General features: G+C 35.8%; 1 protein-coding gene across 2 annotated transcripts in view; it reads left to right on the forward strand.

The window, feature by feature from the left end:
- SEMA3C (semaphorin 3C) overlaps positions 1-13,109 on the forward strand; it is a 184,429-nt gene that overhangs the window by 164,793 nt on the left and 6,527 nt on the right. Inside the window, exons 15-17 of one of the 2 annotated variants that reach the window (XM_060107565.1) lie at positions 1,881-2,038; positions 2,571-2,648; positions 11,874-11,941. In XM_060107565.1, coding sequence (XP_059963548.1) covers positions 1,881-2,038; positions 2,571-2,648; positions 11,874-11,941 — 304 coding nt within the window. The remainder of the gene's footprint in view (positions 1-1,880; positions 2,039-2,570; positions 2,649-11,873; positions 11,942-13,109) is intronic. The other variant, XM_060107566.1, reaches the window with a different exon arrangement.

The following is a 13,109-nucleotide window of genomic DNA, read 5'->3' on the forward strand; positions in this document are numbered from 1 at the left end:
ACTTGTAATACACAATCCATTCCATTAAATTGCAGTGTGCAGCATAAACATACACTGGAAAGACTGAGTATTAAATTTGTTTCAACATCTTATATTGTAGATAATTTAAAATATTTAATTAAAGCAATTAGATTCAGGGCAAGGTAATTGTTTGATTTGGGGGAGAATTCATTTACACAACTACGTATTGCATTATTTTTTCAGTGTGAAAGAACTACAAATTGCCAATGGTATTTTATATATATTTAAATTCCACGAATTTAGTACCTTCTCTAATGCTCAAACTAAAAATTTTACTTTTCATTTTATGCTCCTTTATTCTCTAATTTATCCTTGCATTCCATATAGCAGAAAACAGATTAATAAAAAAGATAATTTCTAGACTGGAATTACCTGTATCCTTTCCTCAAATAAACAAATTTCCTTGAAATATTTTAATGAAGTTGATGCATTAACTATATTATTTGTTAATGTACTCAATGAACATTTATTTCAAATATTTCTAGAGAAATGATTATCATCAAAACATGCAGTTGTTTTCTTATAGCTTGAATGTCTCAAACGGGGATCAGTAATTTTCAGCCTATTTTCTGAAAAATTCATCGATCTGAATAAAATAATTATTTTATATTAGATGTGCTAGGCTGAGATGTGATTCAAATGATTAATTAGAATTGAAAATGTGTAAATTGCTAACTCGTTCATTGGTAGTTTACTAATACTATTGCTTAATATTCATTAAGCGCTTAGGTGCCAGAAATTATTCTAAGCATTTTATGTGGAGTTAGCCCTTGTATTTAGTTCTTACATAAAATCTGTGGAGTAAGTGCTATATTGTCCCAGTCTTACCAAAGAGGAAGCTGAGATTCAGAAAAGTTAACCAGCAAATTTGTGGTAGCTGGGATCTGAATCTCAGATATGTGCCTCCAGAACCTGATAGACCAATGGCGCCCTCACTGATTTAATTTTAAATCTACATATAATTTTTAAATTTATATATAATTTCTAAATGTATATACATATATACATACAGACACACACACATACACACACATGTGTGCACATGTGCATGTATTCGAGTTCCAGCTTAGAAATTCTATGTTAACTTGAATTACATATTATCAGTCCTTTGTAAAATAAGGACTGTGGATTAGAAACATCCCTTCAACTCCTGAGAACTGCTTTATGCACAGCTAAAAGACTTGGAGAAATATCATAATAAGCTCTTGACACTGTACATATGAAGGAGGATGAAATCTTTATTTATGACTCAGGCTGCTGAAGATCTTGGGATCATACAGAAAGTTTAAAACATGTCTAAATATAAATACTTACAGTCTTCTAAATAATTTTAAAATTGCTCTCAGTAATGTCACTTTCAAAGGCATGTGAAATTTTAAAAATAATTTTATCTAATACTTACCATCTATTTTTTCTAAACATAAAAGTGCCCTTTATTTTAGACTCTACTTTTTCAAATTTACAAGGTGATGGTTTGCCAGACTTGAAGAGTAAGAAAGCTGCCTTGTGCTTTGCCAAGAGACAGCATTCAAAGAAAAAAGGCAAACATCATAATTTAAATCTGTAATACGTTAGCTCAAATCTAAGAGAACAATGAATCCCAATGTCTAAAATACATTACCATTCTACATGGTGCTCTGAACTTTTTTTTTAAACAGGAAAGTGGTAATGTTATAAGCATATTAACGTAGGAAAATTATATTTATTTTGGCTTTATACCCTTCTGTACTTTGCTTCTTGTTTTTAGTCTATTTCAAAATGAATCCAAGGGTTTGTGGGCATATATTATATTGTGTTCCTGCTGAAAGTCCACTTTTAACTTCCACATCTGAAATAAATCACCATCATTCTTCTAATAGCAACAGTTGTATGTGAGCTCCAATGAAGGACTTTCCCAAGTGTCTCTGCATCGCTGCCACATCTACGGTACAGCCTGTGCTGACTGCTGCCTGGCAAGAGACCCTTACTGCGCCTGGGATGGCCATGCTTGCTCTAGGTTCTATCCAACCGGGAAACGGTAAGTATTAATATTCAGCTGAAAATCAAAATTGATATCATCAGACAATTAAGCAATGCTCCACGTTATTAAAATCAGTTCTATTGCAGTACTGCGTAAAATGATACTAAAAGTAGTAGCTAAGTTTAGCACCATATGTAGTCTTTGAATAAAGAAAATGGCCATTCATAGAAAACAAACTTATGGTTACCAAGGGAGACAGAGGGGTGGGGGTTGGGAGGAGATAAATTAGGAGTTTGGGATTAACATATTAAAAAACACAGCAACAACAAAGCAGAAAATGGCCCTGCTTTATAACTTGAGATTCTCACAGACATATTAGAATGCAGTACTTTGGAAAAATTCCTTTCTCCTTTTAACGTTCCTCTGCAACACAATCCCCACCTCAAATATTTCAAGCAGCATTTAACTTTCACATTACCTAATTTTTATCTTTTTTGTTTTATATGCTTCAGATATCCTTAAATCTAACTCTCCTAGGACTTCCCTGGCCGCTTAATTCCCCTGTAATCAAATGCTTGTCCTACTTCAGGCAACAGGAGCATCGCTCCAGAATGGGTACCATGAACACTTTCAAAACCTTGATGACCATGCTTTACCCCTTAGAATGGTGAGTGCATGATTGCTGGTTAGATTAAGAGGTTAAGGCAGTCTGAGGCATAGTGCCTTTTATCCAAGAGAAGACTTAGGCAGGAAACTCTGAACCAACTTGCACCAAGTTGGAAGAAAACACCAGTAGTGAAATTATAAAACAAAGAATAAGCAGAATTTAGGTTTAACCAAGGTCACAGCTATTTTCAATCAAAATTTGATATGGGTCATGATGGGTGACAGGAGGAAAACCTATAAAACACAGGTCATCAGGAGAGAGCAAATAGGACCAGCCTTGAGCACCAGTGATATTTCAAGTAAAATCACTGGGGTGATGGTGTTTTATAGCTCCTTTATTCTCTGTTAAAGATATAGGCCTTTAAGGACTTGACATATTAAAACAACCCTAGCACTTCTTCATATCAAGATTATTCTGATCCTTCTATCTATTACTTCAATAAATTTGTATCATGAGACAATTATTTGCCAGGCAGTATTCTAGAGCTAGGCATATAACGTGAAAAAAAAAATAGCAACAAAAGGACAAAAATCTCTGCCTTGAGGGATAATAAGTTCTAGAGGGGGAATACAGACAATTAACAAATAAAGAAAGAAACCCTCCAGTATACCAAATAATGATAAGGCCTATGACTTTTAAAAGAGCAGGGAAAGGAGACAGGGCATGTGGAAGCAGGGGACTGCATTGTTAAATGGGTGGTCAGGGGAGGCCTTACTGAAGGTATATTTGAACAAAGGCTTGAACGTGATGAGGAGTGATACCATGAGGTGATACCACCATTATTTGGGAGAACAGCATTTCAGAGAGAGGGACCAGAAATCCTTAAAGCTTAGGTGTGCCAGGATTGTCCAAAAAACAACACCAAGACTAATGGGACAATACTGGAATGAGAAAAAAAAGGGTAGGAAGAAAAGGGATCAGAATGCCAGATGACATAGGACTTAGTAAATCATTGAAGGGCCTTTATTTAGAGTTAAATGGAAAACTGCTGAGAGTTTTTGAGCTCAGGAGTGATATTATTTGACTTTTGGTTTAAAAAGATAGTCTGGTTGGGTTTGGCTGTGATTGAGGTCTTGGGATGGGAAGAAGATGTGGGAAAGAAGAAATAGAAGCTGTAAGACAGTTAGGCTACTAACTAATGATCCAAGTGAGATACAATGTTGGCTTGCAAAGGGATGATATAAGTGGAGGTAGCCAAAAGTGGTCTGATTCTGGATAGGGTTCACAGAATCTGCTGACATATTACATGTAGGTATGTTAGATAAATGGAGGACTCAAAAATAAGTAAGTTTTCAGAACTGAGCATTGGAAGTATGTACATGTCATTTCCTGAGAAAGAGAAGACTGTGGAAAGAGCAGGTTTGTGGGGAGAAAGATAATGTTAAGTTAATGCTGCCTATGAGATATTCAAATGGAGATGTTGTGTAGGCAGTTAGAAATATGAATCTGGAGTAGGGAAAAGTGGCCTGGATAATTTCAAAGTCTACAGATTTAAGGTAACCCCTATCAAAATTCCAATGACATTTTTCACAGAAATAGAACGTGCAATCCTAAAATTTGTATGGAACCACAAAAGACCCTGAATATCCACAGGAATCTTGAGAAAGAAGAAGCTGGTTGAATCATGTTCCCTGACTTCAGACTATACTACAAAGCTAGAGTAATCAGAACAGTATGGCATTGGCATAAAAACAGGCACATAGATCACTGGAAGAGATGAGAGAGCCCAGATACAAACCCAGGCATATATACTCAATTAATTTACAACCAAGGAGCCAAAAATATACAATATGGAATAGACAGGCTCTTCAATAGATAGTATTGAGAAAACTGGACAGCCACATGCAAAAGAATAAAACTAGACTACTCTCGTACACCACACCCAAATATTTACTCAAAATGAACTGAAGACTTGAACATAAGATGTGAAACCACAAAACTCCTGAAAGAAAATGTAGGCAGTAAGCTCCTTGATATGTCTTGGTGATTAGTTTTTGGATCTGACTCCAAAAGCAAAAGTAACGAAAGCAAGAGTAAACAAGTGGGACTATATCAAACTAAAATGCTTCTGCACAATGAAGAAATCCATCAACAAAATGAAAAGGCAACCTTCTGAATGGGAGTAAATATTTGCAAAACATATATCCTATAAGGGGTTATTATCCAAAATGTATAAAGAGGAGGCGGAGTCAAGATGGCCGTGTGGGAAGATGCAGAGTTAGTGTCTCCCCACAACTAGGGCACCTGCTGGCCACTGGTGGGGGACTCTGATGCTGAAGGAGACGGGAGGAACCCCAAAGTGAACCAGCAGGATGTAGGGGGACTGAGGGAGGGAGGAGAAGTGGAAGCCAGGCAGGATCTGCGCCCCTGAGGCCAGGGAGATCAGGAGAGGCAGATGGAAGGAGCCCTCCAGGAGGAGCAGGAGAGGAGCAGAGGAGGAGTGCCCTGTCTACTTGGGCCCAGGGAGCCTGCTGAGCTCTCAGGCTGATCCCCTGCCCTCCAAAGCCCCCTCCAGGACATGTAGGTCCTTGGCGGCATAGGAGGGAGGACAGGGAGATCAGGAGAGACAGGCGGGAGGGGCCCTCCCAGACCAGAGGAGCAGGAGAGGAGAGGTCAGCATTTCCCCACCCACTCATGCCCAAGAAGCCTGCTGGGATCCCAGGTGAGGTCCCCAGCCCTCTGAGAACAGGGGTGGGGGGCACACCTGGGCCCCTTCTGTTCCATTGAGCCTAAACCATACCTCCCCACAGCACCCAGGGCCTTTTCCAGCCCTGTGGGTTCTAAGCATTGGCCCCACCCACCGCCCAAACCTCACCCTTGCTTAGGCCCTGCCTTTCACAGCCAAGGCCTTTCCCCCCTCTTTTTTTTTTCTTTTCCCTCCTCCTCTTTTTTACTATTGTGGTACAAATGTACCTTCCAGTTGTTGATTCATCTATATTTTGACTTTTATATTCTTCCTAACATATCTGTTAGTTTCCTAGTCTAATTTTATTTTTTACATTGCTATTATTATTATTATTTATTTATTTATTTTTTTTTTTGCTGCCCCAGGCAGCTTGCGGGATCTTGGTTCACAAACCCAGGGTTGGGCCAAAGCTCCTGCAGTGGGAGCTCTGAGTCCGAACAACTGGACTAACAGAGAACCTCAGACCCCAGGGAATAATCATCAGAGTGAGATCTCACAGAGTTCCTTGTCTCAGCACCAAGACCCAGCTCTACCCAGTAGCCTACAAACTCCAGTGTTGGAAGCCTCAGGCCAAACAACCAGTAAGACAGGAACACAATCCCACTCATTAAAAAAAAAAAAAAAAAAAGTCACAAAAAATATGTCACAGATGAAGGAGCAAGGTAAAAACCTACAAGACCAAATAAATGAAAAGGAAATAGGCAATCTACCTGAAAAAGAATTCAGAGTAAGGATAGTAAAGATGATCCAGACTCTCAGAAATAGAATGGAGGCACGGATTGAGAAAATACAAGCAATGTTTAACAAAGATCTAGAAGAACTAAAGAACAAACAAACAGTGATGAACAGCACAATAACTGAATTGAAAAATGCAGTAGAAGGAATCAATAATGGAATAACTGAGGCAGAAGAACGAATAAGTGAGCTGAAAGACAAAATGGTGGAAATAACTTCTAAGGTGCAAAATAAAGAAAAAAGAATGAAAAGAATTGAAGACAATCTCAGAGACCTCCAAGACAACACTAAACACACCAACATTCTAATTATAGGGGTCCCGGAAGAAGAAAAGAAAAAGAAAGGGTCTGAGAAAATATTTGAAGAGATTATAGTTGAAAACTCCCCTAACATGGGAAAGGTAATAGTCACCCAAGTCCAGGAAGCACAGAGGCTCCCATACAGGATAAACCCTAGGAAAAACACACCAACACACATATTAATCAAACTAACAAAAATTAAATTCAAAGAAAAAATATTCAAAGCAGCAAGGAAAAAACAAAAAACAACATACAAAGGAATCCCCATAAGGTTATCAGCTCATTTTTCAGTGGAAACTCTGCAGGCCAGAAGGGAGTGACAGGATATACTTAAAGTGATGAAAGAAAAACATACAACCAAGATTACTCTACCCAGCAAGGATCTCCTTCAGATTCGATAGAGAAGTGAAAAGCTTTTCAGAAAAGCAAAAGCTAAGAGAATTCAGCACCACCAAACCAGCTGTACAACAAATGCTAAAGAAACTCCTCTAAGCAGGAAACTCAAGAGAAGAAAAAGATCCACAAAAACAAACCCAAAACAATTAAGAAAATGGTCATAGGAACATACGTATCGATAATAACTTTGAATGTAAATGGATTAAATGGCCCAACCAAAAGACACAGACTGGCTGAAAGGATACAAAAACATGACCTATATATATGCTGTCTACAAGAGACCCACTTCAGACCTAGGGACATATACAGACTAAAGTGAAAGATGGAAAAAGATATTCCATGAAAATGGAAATCAAAAGAAAGCTGGAATAGAAATACTCATATCAGATAAAATAGACTTTAAAATAAAGACTGTTACAAGAAATAAGGAGGGACACTACATAATGATCAAAGGATCAATCCAAGAAGAAGATATAACAATTATAAATGTTTATGCACTCAACATAGGAACACCTCAATACTTAAGGCAAATGCTTAACAACCATGAAAGGAGAAATCAACAGTAACACAATAATAGTAAGGGACTTTAACACCCTACTTACACCAATGGACAGATCATCCAAACAGAAAATAAATAAGGAAATACAAGCTTTAAATGACACAATAGACCAGATAGATCTAACTGATATTTATAGAACATTCCACCCAAAAGTGGCAGAATACACTTTCTTCTCAAGTGCACATAGAACATTGTCCAGGATAGATCACACCTTGGGTCTCAAATCAAGACTCAGAAAATTTAAGAAAATTGAAATCATATCAAGCATCTTTTCTGCCCAGAACACTATGAGATTGGAAATCAATTATAGGGAAAAAAATGTAAAAAACGCAAATACATGGAGGCTAAACAGTGTGCTACTAAATAACCAAGAGATCACTGAAGAAGTCAAAGAAGAAATAAAAAAATACGTAGAAACAAATGATAATGAAAACATGACAACCCAAAACCTATGGGCCACAGCAGAAGCAGTTCTAAGAGGGAAGGTTATAGCAATACAATCTCACCTCAAGAAACAAGAAAAATCTCAAATAAACAATCTAACCTTACACTTAAAACAACTAGAGAAAGAAGAACAAAGAAAACCTAAAGTCAGTAGAAGGAAAGAAATCATAAAATCAGATCAGAAATAAATGAAATAGAAATTAAGAAAACAATAGCAAAGATCAATAAAACTAAAAGCTGGTTCTTTGAGAAGATAAACAAAATTGATAAACACTTAGCCAGACTCATCAAGAAAAAAATGGAGAGGACGTAAATCAATAAAGATAGAAGTGAAAAAGGAGAAATCACAACTGACACTGCAGAAATACAAAGGATTATAGAGACTACTACAAACAACTATATGCCAATAAAATGGACAACCACAAAGAAATGGACAAATTCTTGGAAAGGTAGAATTTTCCAAGACTGAACCAGGAAGAATAAGAAAATATAAACAGAACTCTCACAAGTAATGAAATTGAAACCATAATTAAAAATCTTCCAACAAACAAAGTCCAGGACCAGATGGCTTCACAGGAGAATTCTATCAAACATTTAGAGAAGAGCTAACACCTATCCTTCTCAAATTCTTCCAAAAACTTGAAGAGGGAGAAACACTCCCAAATTCATTCTACGAAGCCACCATCACCCTGATACACAACCAGAAAAAGATATCACAAAAAAAGAAAATTATAGACCAATATCACTGATGAACATAGATGCAAAAATCCTGGACAAAATACTAGCAAACAGAATCCAACAGCACATTAAATGGATCATACACCATGATCAAGTGGGATTTATCCCAAGGATGCAAGGACTCTTCAATATACACAAATCAATCAATGTGATACACCACATTAACAAATTAAGGAATAAAAACCATATGATCATCTCAATAGATGCAGAAAAAGCTTTTGACAAAATTCAACGTCATTTATGACAAAAGCTTTCCAGAAAATGGGCATAGAGGGAACCTACCTCAACATAATAAAAGCCATATATGACAAACCCACAGCAAGCATCATACTCAATGGTGAAAAACTGAAAGCATTTCCACTAAGATCAGGAACAAGACGAGGATGTCCACTCTCACCACTCTTATTCAACATAGTTTTGGAAGTCCCAGCCACAGCAATCAGAGAAGAAAAAGAAATAAAAGGAATACAAATTGGAAAAGAAGTAAAACTGTCACTCTTTGCTGATGACATGATACTATACATAGAAAATCCTAAAGATGCCACTAGAAAACTACTAGAACTAATCAATGAATTTGGTAAAGTAGCAGGATACAAAATTCTTTAATAGTGTTAAGTTACCTGGTTTTATTTTGATTGCACTATCTAACTGGAACACAAGGATCATGTAGAGGAATTCATAGGAATGAAAAACAAAAACATGTCCTTTGTATGGAAACGAAGAAGTACAGTTACACTTGGAAATGAATGGAGGTTATATTTTGACATAATAGAGTTGTTAAGTATCATTGGCTCGGTAGTTTCTCTTTTTTTAAAAAAGTTTTTTCATAGTAAACAACATAAGCATTTTTCCTCTTCACCCTCAACTACCTTTATTTGTGCATCTGTATCAAATATTAGAATTTAATCTCAAATGTTATTTATTCTGGATTCAGACATGGAGTTGGAAACTTTAAGACAAGATAATCAGTTCACCCTTAAAGTAAATATCTGCTTTTTACACAAGAAGTAGATGATTTCATTGTTTATCCAAAAGAATAGACTATAATGGCAGAAACATTGGCAACTTGAGCCAAATCCCCAATCCTACATGCAATGTAATATGACTGTCTACCCTTATGCTTTCACAATGTTATAAAAAATGCCTGAAAGGGAATCTACACATATAGAAAGCTCAGATGGCTGCCTTGTTGTTTTCATCATTTAAGCCAAGCCATAACAATGGTGTTTGAATGTCTGGAAGCTATGTGATACTGCAAATTCAGATCGCCCAGCTTGGAGGTTCATGTACTTGAGTAAAGCGTAACATAGTGCTGACCACAGGACAATAAATTTAACCAATGTGAGTAATATTGCTTGTCTAGATGGCTGAAAATGACCAGTTCAGCCATAAGAACTGTCATATGGTTCTCATATAATATACGCTCACAAGTTAGCTGGTAGAAAATAATGCTGTGACTTCAAAATATAGCAAATACAATGCAGTAAAAACCTGACATAGGATCTATTCTAAAGTACAGTATTAATCGTAATTTCTGAGACAAGAGTGACTTCCACTAGTTTGTGTGTGTGTGATTGTAAAGAAATATACAATTGAATAAGCATCATGTGGCTTTTTGGGAGAAACAATACTTAAATGACACAAAAATTGTACTCATATTTTCATAAATAGATGTATATAATCCCTTGATTATTTAAACTATTAACTATTTGCTGTAACTTTAAAATAATTTTTTTTCATTATCATTGACTTTGAGGTTCGTTTTGCTTTGCAAATTTTATAATCCCAGTGTGATTTTAATATTTCCCTTCTTCTTACTGAATATTTTAATTTATCATTAAGGTTAAAAATATTAAGAGAGGGGGCTTCCCTGGTGGCGCAGTGGTTGAGAGTCTGCCTGTCGATGCAGGGTATGCGGGTTCGTGCCCTGGTCTGGGAGGATCCCACATGCCGCGAAGTGGCTGGGCCCGTGAGCCATGGCCGCTGAACCTGCGCGTCCGGAGCCTGTGCTCCGCAACAGGAGAGGCCACAACAGTGAGAGGCCCGTGTAACGCAAAAAAAAAAAAAAAAAAAAAAAATTAAGAGAGACTTAACTAACCCAATTAAGTGATATGCTTATCCATATATACTTTTCAGCATTGATAATAAACAACTGATCTACCCCTGTACTCCCAATATTTGAAGAGTGTTCCCTTTCTTCTCTCTTATAACAATGTTCATGTACACGATTCATTGCTAAGAGAATTTCAGTTGCTCTATCTATTTTGATTTGTTGTACTATGTAACACAATTGAAGCTAATATGTAAGTGAATCTAAGACAAGAAATTAAATAGTTTTCAAGTAACTTTAAACTTTTATTTAAATAATGACCAACTTACAAAGGATATAACTAAATTTCTGAAATGCTTGGTTGGTGATATGTAACAAGTAAATTCCCTGAGTGAACCTTGATTGGATCCTGAATAAACTTTTAAAAATTCATAAGGGATATTTTGGGGACAAGTAGTAAAATTTTAATATAAAATGTGTATTACATGGTATTATTAAATAAATATTGATATCTTTAGTATAATAATGATATTGTTCTTATGTAGGGAAATTACTTATTCTTAGAAAACACATACATTTAAGGGTGTAAAATTATCATGTCTGCAACTTATTTTCTAAAGATTTTCATATATGTGCATACACAGTATATACATGACATGTTCTTGCATATGAGAGAAAAAATAAATATGTCAAAACACGATTTATGAGTCTAGGTATAACATCATTCATTGTATTCATATATCCACTTTTCTGTAGTCTTGAAATTTTTCAAAATAAAAATGTGAAGGAAAATTCTTATTCTAGTAAATGAAATATTTTGCTTAACTTTATACTAAAAATCCATGTTCTCTGTATCTCTTGTTCTGGAAACTTTTTAGTATATCTGGAAATGGTTTGAAAGCATTGACTTTTGTAAGAGAATTATACTTATTTAAGAAAAAATTATAAGGAGGAAGATGCTAGTGAGTTTATACTTTGGAGTTATCATCTTAGAAAATTTTCTATGAATGTCTCTAAAATAAAAATTTACACTATTAACTTGGAATCTAGCATTTACCCAGGACGTACACATAGTAGGAGGTTCATCTATCACAAGTGGTAGATGGGGAGAGTCTGAATTAATTCAGATTGAAAACAAGGTTAAGTACCAACACTATATTTGAAGCATTGAACAAAAAAATGCAGATAATCAGACCACTTTTCTTTTTGAAAGCTTAGGCAATCAGAAGATTGCAAAATTTAAACTGAAGTCTTTTAAATGTGGTATAATTGGCAATGTTAATTCTAAGTCACTTGTATATACTTCTGTGCTTTATAGGAGGAGCCGAAGACAAGATGTGAGACATGGAAATCCATTGACTCAATGCAGAGGATTTAATCTAAAAGGTAATTAAAAGTGGTCAAACTTGGTAAAGACTAGCAGTGCTCAATATCATATTTCAGTAAGGGAAACCTCGTAACAGATTAAAGTGTGTCATTTTAAAGAAAGGTTCACTATAAAAATTAGTGGTATTCATATATGATAATTAAAAATTAAATGTTATTTGTATGTATACTAAGAATTTTGTAAAACAAAAGTCCAGGAACACAGATACCTTGGGTATGTTAGTAGGTAAGTCTTTCACAAAGATAGTAATTATAGATTTTCCTAGACATTATTTTCTTTCTGACGAAAAAAATTTACTTATTTTTTTGTTTACCACTGAAGAAAAAATAACATCTTGTTTGTTTGTTTTTTACTGTGTTAAATTACATAACAAAATTTACTATTTTAACCATTTTACAGTGTACAGTTCTGTGGCATTAAGTACATTCACAATGCTGTACCACCAGCACCACAACTTTTTCATCATCCTGAAGTTAAACCCCATACCCATTAAACACTAACTCCCTATTCCCCGTTCCCCAGCTTCTGGTAACCACTGTTCTAATTTCTGTCTCTATGAATCTGAATACTCTAGATATCTTATATAAGTGGAATCATACAATATTTGTCCTTTTGTAAATGGCTTATTTCACTTAGCCTAATGTCTTCTTCAGGTTTCATTCATGTTGTAACATGTGTCAGAATATTTTTCTTCCTGTTTAAGGGGAAAACATAATCCGTTGTATGTATAATATATATCGCATTTCGTTTACCCACTCATCCATCAGTGAACACTTGCACTGCTTCCAAATGTTGGCTATTATGAATTATCCTGCTCTGAACATGGGTGTACTTTAGTGCCTTGGTTTTACAGTTTACAACCTTTCCATTTACTTCTGGCAGTCCTGCCTTGTATCTTACAATTAATCTAATTCCTTTCTTCCCATCCTGACATGGAGATATTATGTTATTATACTTTTCCCACTGACCCCCTCCCTCCACCTGCACCCCACCAACAGAGGGACCTTCCTCCAGGCTCACCAAGGTGCTACAGAGGTACTGTTGCTAACTGTTAACACTGAGTTCCTGTTGCTAATCTTTTTGAGTCTGGGCATTTTTGTTTTATTTAAAGAATGAAATTCTTGTCACTAATTACACTAACTACAAGAAGAAAATTGAGACACATTT

This window comes from Mesoplodon densirostris, chromosome 9 (assembly GCF_025265405.1).
Source record: "Mesoplodon densirostris isolate mMesDen1 chromosome 9, mMesDen1 primary haplotype, whole genome shotgun sequence".
Lineage (NCBI taxonomy): Eukaryota > Metazoa > Chordata > Mammalia > Artiodactyla > Ziphiidae > Mesoplodon > Mesoplodon densirostris.